Genomic DNA, 12,114 nt, shown 5'->3' on the forward strand with positions numbered 1-12,114 from the left:
AACAAGCTCTCTTCGACAATCTCCCTGAAACATCGCAAAACAAGAAACTATACACGGCATAAGCGACCATTTTGAGTTTGAGCGCCCTGATCGCCATCCTTGACAACCCAATTCTCACTGCCAACAGCTGTGGTAGCATAGAACACACCCTTTGGATCCCACTTCTTCTTAATCTCGAGGAGCTTAGGGTAGTGGTTCGCGCCGTAGAAGTCGGTTTGCCAGTTTGGCTCTTGAATATCCGCCTCATTGAGGTACACACCGCCACCCTCGGAAGCTGGAGCAACCGCACGCCAAGAGTCCATGATGTCGTAGGTAAGGTAGTCGGAAGCTTCTGCAAACTGAGCTGCCGTGGCATCTTCGGGAACCAGATTGGCAGTGATGAGGAAAGATTGGGTGTTACGCCACGCCTCATTGACAGCATTGTCGACGTTGGAGGGATTTCCTGGAGCCATATGGTAGCCACCGACAGTGTGGCCCTTCATCACTGTGTCCTTGATCGTGGTGTAAAAAGAGTTGAACTTCGCTTCGGTTTCCCAAAGACTCTTTGGGAAAAGGCGGGTAGCTTGACGAATGTTGGTCACACCAAGAGTATCTGCGCCCCATGATCCTTTGTTGGCAGAGTAAAAGTCCTCATAGTAAGTAGTGTTTGGGGTTACCGAGAGATTGAACGACTTGAGGTCATCGAAATACTCTTTAGTCAGCGCATTGAAAGACTCAATGGTATGGTTTGGCGCAAAGAAGGGAGTCATCTGGAAATCGAGCGAGGTGCCGTAATTCCAGATCCAGAAGTATGAATAGGTACCGGCATTAGTAAACTCAGGGAAGCGCTTCATGTAAGCGTTGACGCCCTTCCAGAAGTTTTCGGAATCGTTGACCGGAGCCTGGTATGAAAAGACGGACTTGGTGACCTGGATTCTGGGGTGGGCTTTAGCGATGACAGACGTAACAACGCCAAAAGTCCCACCTCCTCCGCCGCGAAGGGCCCAGAAGAGATCAGAGTTGACAGATTCAGAGGCAGTCACGAAGCGTCCATCAGCGGTGACAACCTCATAGGCGAGAACTTGGTCAGCAGCCATACCGTATATGGATGCGAGAGGTGAGTGGCCACCTCCGGCGACATAGCCGCCACTCCATCCAACTGTCTACATTTGAACGTTAGTAATCGGTCGCCTAATATCTTGTATGCTTTTACAAAACCTACCTCACAGATACCAGCCAGAACAGTTACATCGTGGTCACGAGCAGCTTCCAAGATTTCAAACCCTTGGACTCCGGCACCAGCCTTGAAAGCTGGGCCGTCGTACTTTGTGGATTTGTAGTTCTTGATGAACTGGATGTCTTTAAGATTGTGTGTCCATATGCTAAGAGCACCAGCACCAGACGACTTTCCAATATAGTCTAAACGTAAGCGTGTGAAGTTAATATATGTCTCACATACAATCCGTACAAGGGACACTTACCATGGCCAGTATTTTTAACAGTCAACCTCAAGTCCATGTTGCGAGCAAAATTGACGCCAAGTTGCACCTGGGCAACGTTCTCGACATCAATGGAGTAAGAGGCATAGCCACCTAGTGTGCAGGTACCACTGGGATCGTCGGTTGGCATGCATGTACGACCCTGGAAGAGAGGCCACATCATGGAGGTTGGATCACTCGTGCTGATCATGAAGGTTAGTGAACAGTAATATTTGCTACATGTGGAGTTTTACTTACTGGAGATCGGCTGTAGTAAATCTGGCTGATATGTCTGCGCATTTCATCTCGTCGTAGTTATCCCAGGCTGATTTCTTGTAGCAAGGCGCGGCGATAGGAGTGGTCTTGATGAGTGCTCCTCCGAGTAAGAGGTCGAAGATAGACCATACCCACTCTTTCGGGTAGTTTGGATCGCCTGGAAAGGCTTTACATTGACCACTGCTGAGTGCACGCTTTGAAATAGCCGTTGTCTCATTGCCGCTATCGAATCCAAAGAGTGCATTCACATCAACCTCGCTGGTTTGGCTCTCTGCCGTCTTCAGTACCTTGTCGGTCAATTGAACTGCCTCCTGGGGGAAAAGAGCAACGCCTGCAGGAGAGTCCGCAGAGACCGTAGCAGCAGCAGGTGCGACATCGCGTATGGCGACAGGGCTGCCAAGGGCGCCGATAGCTCTTGCAACAAGAAACAAGAAAGGACCACGTGCAGACATAGCGAAAGAACTGCAGCTCAGCAAGAACTAAAGTGTCGGCAACGGAGAAGCAAATCATGTCTACGTGAGGTGTCCCTAATAAATGAACTCATTTCCACATGGCGCTAGGCCAAAGGATTCGTTCGAGAACTATGTGTCGAACCACATGGCAGGCGATACCTGAGAGGCAAATGTCGGAGGGATCGTTGCGTTGTATGCAGCAGCAATATGCAGGTCGTTGTACCTACATTACTCGTAAAGCGTGTCCGAGTGTAGCTGCCGCCCCTCGCTCAATCTCCCTCTTCCCCATGCGGCCCGCCCGCTCGGTGGCGGCTATTCCACCAATAGAAGTACGCCAAAGCCCTTCCCGGGTCCGTCTTTGATCGTCAAAACACAAGGAAGATACCTTCGGGCTTTCGGCTTTAGCATATCTTTGCGATTTGGAGATTGGAATATCTCAAGCGAAGAAGGATTTGGCTCAGGGTTCTCAGCCGCCTCGAGCCCCACAATATTCTTAGCTGCGCCAACTGCAGGATACAGGTGTGATGGAGGGCATATGAAGCAAAGATCACCATTCAGCGGCTTGATAGACGGCCTCACATGTCCTCGTCGAACCTGTAGTGGGTCACTCATGGCATGTGGTCCAGAAACCATGCCGAATGGAGTCCAGGATGCCGCGAAGACGATACGAAGCGTCCCATGATACTTCACACAATCTGTTTCCGCCTCAAGTAGCTGAAGCAAAAAATTACCTGCCATTCACTGTACTTCTAAGCAGTTGCTTCCGCGGAAACTTTGAAGGAGAATATAAAGCCGACAGAACGCCACAGAATTCTACCCAGATTTATGATTGGACATCACAACAAGTCCACAAGGGATGCCCTTTGCCAAGCTTCCTTCCGGAAGGTTCGGAGGATTGTCTAATCAGCGGTCATGGCCAAGGTTCATGTACTTGTTCTGTGAAGCAGGATCGCAGAAACCCTTGCGTATAGGATTTGTGAGCCGCTTTCTGTTACATTGACCAATCACAACCGTTCACGAATCTGTTTACTTCTTCTCCCAGGGTAATAGAGATGAGACGGAAGCGGGAGACGGAAAGTTCAGTAATTTCGTTGCAAGAACGACCGTCCCGAGGTGCTGCCTGGTTCCAAAATTCGGTATACTTGCTTTGTTTTATACTTTGCGTTTCTTCTGCGTACACAAATTTCTACCATGGCAAACAAAGGCTTACAGCCAGTGAACTTATTCTTGGCGATCTTTCCAAGCGTTTGCTGTGTCGTGATAGTGTCCGTACGTGTTGTACTCAGGCTTAAAGGAGGCAGGTTGGGTGTTGGTGAGTTTGTTCAGTGGTTTAACATACATCTCTACTCACACATTATTCAGAAGATTTACTTTTGATCATTGCGACTGTAAAGCACCGCCCCGGTTCATGGTGATCTCCAGTATCTTTAGCTAATATGTGTACTGTACATTAGTTTTTGAACCTCGTTCTCTCTTTCACAACGTGTGGTTGTAAGTATTTTCTCGTTTCGCACTCCGTATTAGCAATATATGTGTGCATACAGCTAACGGCACTCGACAGATATTCTCACCAGCTACTATGGCTACCATACTCGCGATATCCCTGATGGTGCAATCGATCCGATCGTGATGATGAAGGTGCGTTACGAAGTAGCATCATCGTCGTCGCCTGATATTCATAATTCTGACTGATTCGCAGTGGAACTATGCGAACTCGATCATCTACAATCCCATCCTCGCCTTGGTTAAGGCCTCCTTCTTGATGACACTCATCAAGCTCCGATCGCAGAACAAGTGGATAAACGTTTGTCTATGGGGAACACTTATCATAAACGGCTGTTTCGCCGTTGCTGCACCTCTCGCCTGCATTCTGCAATGCAATCCAATATCTAAGTACTGGAATCCCGGTGTTCAAGGACGGTGCGTTGATGCTGGCGCCTACACTGTCAGCACGTCGTTAATTGTGCTCACGACTGATGTCCTAATCCTGCTCATGCCTTCATGGATATTACACGATTTGAAAATGCCTCTTGGTCGTAAGCTCATGGTCATTGCATTTCTGTCCTTCGGAATTCTAGTCACTGTGGTCGGCGCGGTGCGCACGAGTGTCCTTGTCAAAGTTTTTGTACTGAAAGAGGCCACGGAAGATGGGTCATACGGAGTTGGCTACACCCTCTCAAACATCGAATCTGGACTCGCAATTGTCGGGACATGTGGCCCAACAATTAAGTACTTTCTCAGTTGCTGCATCCCTTCGCTTAGGAATGCAGATGAATCAAGCAATCGCGGGTACATGTACCCCACAGCCGGCTCTCAGGGGGATGCTCGGTCGAAACGCTTCACGAGAACTGCGAAGACGCACAGCACGTTCAAGGAGATTGATGAATTGGAGCTGACAAATGTACCGGGCGAAGACAAGCACATTACGAGAAGGGACACACAACGTGGGGATCCAATGATGATCACAAAGACAGTTGCGTGGACAGTGGACAACAGCCACGAGAAGGATTCGAACAGTACGAATGGCGAACAAAGACCTCGCGATCTGCTATAAAAGACGGAGCAGGAGGGATGATGGCTAGATACCAGGTGTAATTGGCGGTGCAGCAGAGTTGAGCTTACGTATATCACTGACACCAATTGTCGTGAATTTATAGTAGATATTGGAAGGAAGTCCAAAAGAAAATATGCTTATGTTCCACTTGAGAGTTTTCCTCTTCTGCACCTTACCAAGTCACCGCTCATAGTTGCTTCGAAAGCTCTTGTACCCAGGCTAACCTTCCCTCGCCAAATATCTCAGCAGTTGCTGGCATATTCTCACCACCTTCCAGTAACAAAGTACGGACAATAATCTTTTCCGGCATGACATCCTGATGATGGTAGATATGGCTCGTGCAAATCTTGCAAAAATAGCATCGCACGAATTTACCTAACCCCGTCAGCTCCTTTTCTCTCTTCACCAACGCGGCAAAACGAAACATACCGCTGGCGCCTTTGTAACGATATTGTCTGATATTCTCTTCGCCTGAGATGATCTGCAGTTCTTCTTTCGGTATGATTTGATTGCATGAGTACGGACCGCCACCGAGCTTTTGACACGTTGAGCAGTGGCAAAGCACATGCTCAGCATTCTCAAGCTTCGCTGTCCAGTGAATGCTCTCGCAATGACATGTCCCCCTTCTTACTCCATCCTCTCTTGCTGACGGATGTTCAGCCGGTGAGCCAAAGAGCACACCATCTTTGATATCAATCACTAAGCTGTCCTCGATAAGCGGTTTCGCGGCCTGGGAGAAGGCCTTGTGCACAGGCTCGGTTGTGAGGTAGTAGTCCAAATCCGCTTGGTTCGCAAACTCGAGCACGAAACCATGTGTCATGCCCTTCGAGAAAGGCTCCCATGATCTGTTCTTGCCAGCTTTGAGCGACTGTATGAGGGGTTTACCAGTATGAGGGTCTAGCGATTTTTGCTGTAGTGACATGAAGGACTTGAAATGGCTTTCTAGATCTGACCATGATATATCTTGCCGGTATTTGAAGAGTACGATGTGCGTTATTGGATCACTCGCCATAGTGATCTCAGATGCAGGAGTGATTGGTGTTGAGGTGAGGGTTGTAGTGGGAGCGGATTCGAGGATGTCGGCGATGTTGGGGAACATGTGGAAATCGAAAATATGCTTGTTGAGATGAAGGCTTCCATGTTATAATGATTGAGTGTTTCTAATGTTACGAAGGTTACGGTCCGTCATCTGAGATACAAAGCCGCGATCTTGCTCTTCGTGGAAGGTGATTCCGGGATTAGCGCCACTGGATGTAGCAAGATTCGCCGAATATCTATTTGTGGGGTAGCTGCGAAGGGGAACAAGTATCTCTACGGAGGTGCCCGTCAAAAGTCTTTGCCCACCTTGATGAGCAGGGGTATATGTACTATTTCTAATTAGGAAACATCTCCGAGTCTACGTGGCTCGTTCTCCTCAACCTCAAATATCACTCTACACTTACTATTCTATTTACTAGTCTTAGTACTATCGCTATGGTTTATCACGATAACTCTACTCGTGCTGCAGTTGTAGTTCTTAAGGCTATAGGCAAGCCAAATCATGAGATTACGGGACTTACTGGGGTTGAGAAGCGTACGATCAACTCTATCTACGCGCGAGCGATTGAGCGAGGCTTTGATCCAGGCCTCCGGCCACTACAGCTTGAAGACAAGCACCTTGAAGATGCCCATCGACCTGGGCGGCCATCTAAGCAATCTACAGTCTCTCAGCAAGTAGTAGATACTGTACGCACTAATCGATATGGGCGAGAGAAGTCTTGTGCTAACATTGCTGGCCTACTAAGCCAACAAGGATTTAGTGTCTCAGCATCTACAGTCAGCCGAGTCTTAAGAGAGGAAGGCTTCAGGAAGACCAAGCCGACGAGGAAGCCTGGGTTGACGAAGCAGATGAGGGAGGAACGATATAGGTGGTGCCAGGAGCACGCAGACTGGACGCTTGAGGACTAGAAGAACGTTATCTAGTCTGACGAAACCTCTGTCGTTCTAAACCATCGACGTGGTGGATATGGAATATGGAGAAGGGCAGATAAGGCCTTCCTACGGAGCTGTATTCGTGAGAGGTGGAAAGGCTATTCTAAGTTTATGTTTTGGGGCTGTTTCTCGTACGATAAGAAGGGCCCCTGCCACTGCTGGACGCCAGAAACAAATAAAGAGAAGGAGGCCGCTTCTGCCTAGATTAACGAGCTAAATAAGAAGCTTGAGCCTATTAAGAAGGCTGAGTAGGAGCTTAAAAATAGTATACGTCGTCTCAACCTCCGGAATAAGCCTAGCCAACGGCCTTAGTAGAAGTGGAACACAAAGACAGGAAAGCTCAGCCAACGTAATGGCTTAGGAATTAACTAGTATCGATATTAGACGATTATCCTTCTACTAAAGCTAATTCCTTTTGCAAAAGAATGCAAGGCTAATTGACCTAGAACAGTCGTACAGGAAGATAAGGCGCCTTCTTATAATTATTATGTCTAAAGCTATATCTATAGTCTTTACGACGTTAAGAAGATCCTTTGGTGTAGGAACTCGCCTGACTTAAATGCGATTGAGCCTTGCTGGCTATAGATAAAAAGGGCTACTACTAAGAGGGGGGCGCCTAAGAATAGAGTAGAGGGAATACAGGCATGGGAGCAGTGCTGGAAAGACCTACCTCAGGAGAAGATACAGGCTTAGATTGAGCGAATTCTATATTACATTAAACAGATTATTAAGCTTAAAGGCGGCAACGAGTACAAGGAGGGTAGGCGGCTTAGGAAGCCAGAGCCAGAGCTATCGGAGAATGTTTCAAATCGGGAATAGCCCAGAAACCCCTGTCCGCCAAGGTGGGCAAAGACTTTTGACGGGCACCTCCGTATGTTCTTCACTTTCACGAATTCGCAAGTCATGGAATAATTTGCAATATTGCTGTTCTTGACTCGTAATTACTATCCATACTCAACTTCGCAGAAGATCGAAAATCATAGTAGAATCGCTATTCTACCATCCAGCACTTCCAATCACCCTATCTCACGGTGTCTTACTCTCGCCAGATCCCATCGCTTGCCCAGGTCCACTTGCGTGCCTCAACTTCACACTCTCCTCCGTCTCCTGCAATAACGCATCCTCGTGACCGACCGGGTAGAATCGGTAACTCCTCGTCTCCGTGTTCTGCCAATCTCCATGAGTCTGACAATCATTCTCATCCAGATCCCCGGAAACATAATGTAGGAAATCACCGTGCGATACAACGACAATTTCCTGCTCGTCGCAGTCGCGTAGGAAGCGGCGAAGTTCAAGCGCGCGTGCTTTTAACGAATCACCGTCTGACGCCCACTTCCCCTTCTTCGTGTTAAAATCGGTGTAGACGTCTAAACACCTGTGAAAATTGCACACATCGCCGAATTCTTTCTGAAGGCGCTGCACGTCGCTTGGTGTGTTCGCAGGCAGGTCCGTGGCTTCTTGGGCTAAGGGTAGAGCTAGAATATTGCGTTTTCCAGACTGCAACCAAGGGTCCATGCTGATAAGTGCGGTCTGGATAGCGCGGCGAATAGGACTCGCGCAAACTAAGTCGATGCGATCAAAGTAAGGGAATGTTTGTGAAAGCTTTTTGCATTGTTCTTTGCCCTTTGGAGTGAGGTCTGGGTCGGGGATATTCTCATTGTGTTCCGAATTGTGGTAGCCTTCGGCATGACGGATGAAGTGCACTGCGCGAGGAGACATGTTGAAGTAGTGAAGGGATACGGGTATGGTATCGAAGGAAAGTATTCTTATTGAGAAGCTGAAGCTGATATAAAGTTCTGAAGAGGTGCATACTGGCAGTGTATACAGAAAGGGACTCAATATATATACCTACAGAAATATCGGTGGATGGATGCCACTGCTGGGTACGGGATACACACTTACTACCCTCGATATCGGCGGCTACTCACTAGCAAAAATCGAACCAAGATCGCGAAGCAAGAAGCATAACCATCGTCACAAACGACGTATACCACTTGTTAGGTACAGAGGAGAATGCCATGCCGGCACCAACCATCAGAAGTCTAGAAGGTAAGGTGCGTATACGGCACAAACACCTTCGGAAAAGCTCCTGAGGTTTTGTTTGGCCATGAGCCAGCTTTCGAGTGAGCTTCTCGTAAGTACTAGTCTGTCTTCTAGAAGACTATGCGCCCAGCCATCGAATCTCGGTGCTCTTAGCCTTTGACAAGTCTCCGCTTGGACACGCTTGCTTAAATGCTTCGGCCCTGGACGCTGCTTGAATCCCTACCAGACCAATGTGAACACCCTGACTACGCGCGGTCGCCGGCTGTTATTCGCTCATATACTAGTTCGCTGCATGCACAGTGACATCTGAAGCCAACTCCCCGTCAGGAACGATGCGAGCAGCACGGGTAATCGGCACTCCAAAGAGGCTATGCAACGCTTAACGCTGGAATTTGCAGAAGTCGAAAGACGTCGCGTGGATATTTTGCGGGCCCTCTCAATCGTTCTTGCAGGATGTACCGAAGAAAGTAGAGGTGAAGCGACCGACACATCCGCTCTATTCGATGTTTGCATGCGATGGGGGTGACGTCACCACGCGTGAACTAGTAATTTGCAGGCTTCCCCACACACTAAGGGCATCATTATCGAATCTGTATCGAGTCGGGGTGCAGCACTACGCACGGCTTTACAGATTTATCATAGTCGAGTGTTCCAAAAGACGGCTAACACGGCATTGCGCACGGCACTGTATCTTTCTGGTGACGATAGCATCACGCGTCGCGCTATCCTGCGCCAAGGAGTTTGTCATTTTTGCTTGGTTGGTAAACTTTAAACAAATGCGGTGCTTCGTACGATTTCAGTCCAGCATTTGTAGGTGGCAGACCATATCGTGTCAATTCGAGCGTGACATCTAGTAATCTATTGCGCCAGAAAGAGTGTTCTAAGACTGCACCGAGGGCGGATGTGCGGCATCTCACAAGAAGACTTCTAGATTGAACTCCAGCGTACTCACGGGATATCTGTACATTTGTCAGTTTCTGATTCAGTACCGTTTTGAATGAACTTACGGCAATTCGAACTTCTGAAGCACACTCGGGTGCAAGATACCAAAGACACCAATGGTGTGGTTCTTACCACCAAGGTTCAGCTTGATAGCGGCCGAGTGTCCAGCAAGGAAAGTTGGATCTATGACGAATCAGTAAACCTATACGTATTCTGAATACTGAGAGCGTGCACTTACCATCAACCTCTTCTATCCAGTAACCCTGTAGTTGTTCGTTCTTGAGGCCGTCTTCCCGCGTAAGGAACGCCGACCGGAGCATAAGCATCAGTCTGTCCAGCAGACCGTGTACTTGTTCGAAGCCGCTTGTCTTGCCCATGAAAGCTGCAGCGAAGTGTCGCTCGTTCCTGCTCTTTCTCTCCTGCTCCAAATCGACAAGACCAATATCGCTGACCTCGAAGATCTTCATGGGTACCGAATGGTGCTTGTTGGAGTTGATTGTCTTGAGGAGACCTGGTAGTAACGATGTTCGGACGAGCTGATACTCCGCGGTCTTGGGGTTTGCAAGCTTGACTGCCGTCTTGCCGTCATCTTTCCGATTTAGCCACTCAAAGTTCTCTTCATGTGAGCAGAGGATAAGAGGCATGACTTCGGTCCATCCTGAGGATGCAGACTCTATCCGAACTATGTCACCGAGCTTGTTGATCGGCAATGGCGCTGAGACCGCAGCAGTTTTGTTAGGGTACACCCGCGGCAATTTGTTGAACCCGTAGGCGATCGCGTAATCCTCCATGATATCGGCTTGATGGAGGATATCTGCCCGAGTGATTGGGACAGAAACATCAAGGATGTTCTTGTCAGACTGAGATGGTGAAACATCATGACCCATTTTCGACAGAAGTTCCGAGATCTCCTCGGGAGACTTGTTTAGACCAGTGACCTGGTTCAAATAGTCGACCTCAACCTGTATTTGCCGTGGTGAGAGATCCGGCGACTCTCTTGACTCTCCATTGTGGGGTGAGTTGATCTTGATAGGTTCGATCGACTCAGCGTAACCAGCGAACATGGCGACAAGCATATGGTTGACAATCTCGACCTTGGTCTTGTCTGTCGCAGTGATTTCGATGAAGACGTTCTTCGTGTCGAGTGTGATCTTGCTATGATTGCTGTTGATGATAGGTGGTAACGAGAGGACAGTGCGGTTTGCGTCGTAGATTACAGGGTATACTGGCGAGTCGCGAATAATGTGCAGGAAACGTCCGAGGTGCTTGTCTTTCTGCTCAAGGTCAGAAACACAGATTGTAGAAACAGAAGATAACTACTAACCTCATAAAACTCCATAAGTTCCTTTGCGTTCATCTCTTTGTCTTGGTTAAGAGGCGTGAACTTGATCTGCTCTGGTGGTAGCGCTTCGTACGAGAAAGGACCCTTGATTGCTATGTTTCGTTAGACATCGCCGCAAAATAAACATGCAGGACCACCTACTGTCTAGATCGTGCGTTCCAATGGATACCAGCGTCCTTTGACGCGCCAGGTTGGAATGTAACTTGTCTTGTAACGCGATGAAGGACTCGTATCGTTCTTTCGTGAAGGTGATGCCTCGTAGTATGACACCAGAGCAGAGCTCTCGTATTTGCTTTGTCTGTATGACATATCATCAGCGCAACTGCTCTACTTCCATGCAGACAACTGTCATACCTCGGGCTTGATTTCCAACACCTCAAGCTCTCCTCCTTTGGGCGCAGTGACGGTCCACTTGGGCAACTTCTGTTTTCCAAGGAAGACTTTAAGATTCATTGCAATACCCTCGAAACACAGCATATCATATCGGTTCGCAGGGATCTCGATCTTGAGTTGTGGTGGTTGCGCCTGATCTTCTGGCTTGGTGCTCAGGCTGGTGTCCTCGTCCAACTCGATACCGAATTCGAAACATAGGTCGTCGAACTCCTGGTAGGTGTACTCCTTGCCTAGCTCCTTGAAAAGAGCCGCCTTATCTACTCCAATCGTCGGCATTTTGGCAGATTGTTTGGTCTGCAGGAGACTTTGGCGCGATTCTCGTGTGCGATGGTGGGGTATTTGGAGGGGTAGGTTGGGAGTAAGGAGCAATTCTCAGGCGGTTGGCGTGGTCGCAGTAGTCGCACGCGGGGATCTACTCGATAGAAGAGCGCGTTGAAGGTCCGTCACTTTCTCAATCGACTGGCGGACTAGATGATGTAGCGGCGTAAATTATTTGATATGACTCCAAGCCTCGCGGGCTTGGAGCAATCGGAGCTGTGTCGGACCGGTTCTTGCGCTAAGCCTCATGGAGCATCCACTCACTAGGGATAAGAATGAAGTCGATGCAAACATAGAGGATTAATTCTTGTGGAAAGACGGTTTCCTATTCAGCCAAGTAGAATTTGTTGTTTAAAAAAAAAAGTC

At 48.5% G+C, this 12,114-nt stretch overlaps 5 protein-coding genes across 5 annotated transcripts; 1 reads left to right on the top strand and 4 right to left on the bottom strand.

The window, feature by feature from the left end:
- Positions 1 to 47: 47 nt before the first annotated feature.
- J4E82_006197 (uncharacterized protein) lies at positions 48 to 2,185 on the bottom strand (the record flags this gene model as incomplete). Its single annotated transcript, XM_051732454.1, has 4 exons — positions 48 to 1,142; positions 1,202 to 1,398; positions 1,461 to 1,660; positions 1,716 to 2,185. 4 exons carry the CDS (start codon positions 2,183 to 2,185, stop codon positions 48 to 50), a joined length of 1,962 nt encoding a protein of 653 aa, XP_051587820.1.
- Positions 2,186 to 3,817: 1,632 nt separating this feature from the next.
- J4E82_006198 (uncharacterized protein) lies at positions 3,818 to 4,739 on the top strand (the record flags this gene model as incomplete). Its single annotated transcript, XM_051732455.1, has 2 exons — positions 3,818 to 3,823; positions 3,885 to 4,739. 2 exons carry the CDS (start codon positions 3,818 to 3,820, stop codon positions 4,737 to 4,739), a joined length of 861 nt encoding a protein of 286 aa, XP_051587821.1.
- A 187-nt stretch (positions 4,740 to 4,926) lies between these two features.
- On the bottom strand, positions 4,927 to 5,838 carry J4E82_006199 (uncharacterized protein; the record flags this gene model as incomplete). Its single annotated transcript, XM_051732456.1, has 2 exons — positions 4,927 to 5,114; positions 5,169 to 5,838. The coding sequence occupies 2 exons, from the start codon at positions 5,836 to 5,838 to the stop codon at positions 4,927 to 4,929; spliced, it is 858 nt and encodes a 285-aa protein (XP_051587822.1).
- Positions 5,839 to 7,736: 1,898 nt separating this feature from the next.
- On the bottom strand, positions 7,737 to 8,429 carry J4E82_006200 (uncharacterized protein; the record flags this gene model as incomplete). The annotated part of the gene is made up of 1 exon (XM_051732457.1): positions 7,737 to 8,429. One exon carries the CDS (start codon positions 8,427 to 8,429, stop codon positions 7,737 to 7,739), a length of 693 nt encoding a protein of 230 aa, XP_051587823.1.
- A 1,237-nt stretch (positions 8,430 to 9,666) lies between these two features.
- J4E82_006201 (uncharacterized protein) lies at positions 9,667 to 11,706 on the bottom strand (the record flags this gene model as incomplete). The annotated part of the gene is made up of 6 exons (XM_051732458.1): positions 9,667 to 9,712; positions 9,761 to 9,878; positions 9,934 to 10,969; positions 11,020 to 11,129; positions 11,179 to 11,335; positions 11,392 to 11,706. The coding sequence occupies 6 exons, from the start codon at positions 11,704 to 11,706 to the stop codon at positions 9,667 to 9,669; spliced, it is 1,782 nt and encodes a 593-aa protein (XP_051587824.1).
- Positions 11,707 to 12,114: the final 408 nt, after the last annotated feature.

The sequence above is a fragment of the Alternaria postmessia genome (assembly GCF_024291825.1).
Source record: "Alternaria postmessia strain BMP 2775 chromosome Unknown scaffold_35, whole genome shotgun sequence".
NCBI lineage: Eukaryota > Fungi > Ascomycota > Dothideomycetes > Pleosporales > Pleosporaceae > Alternaria > Alternaria postmessia.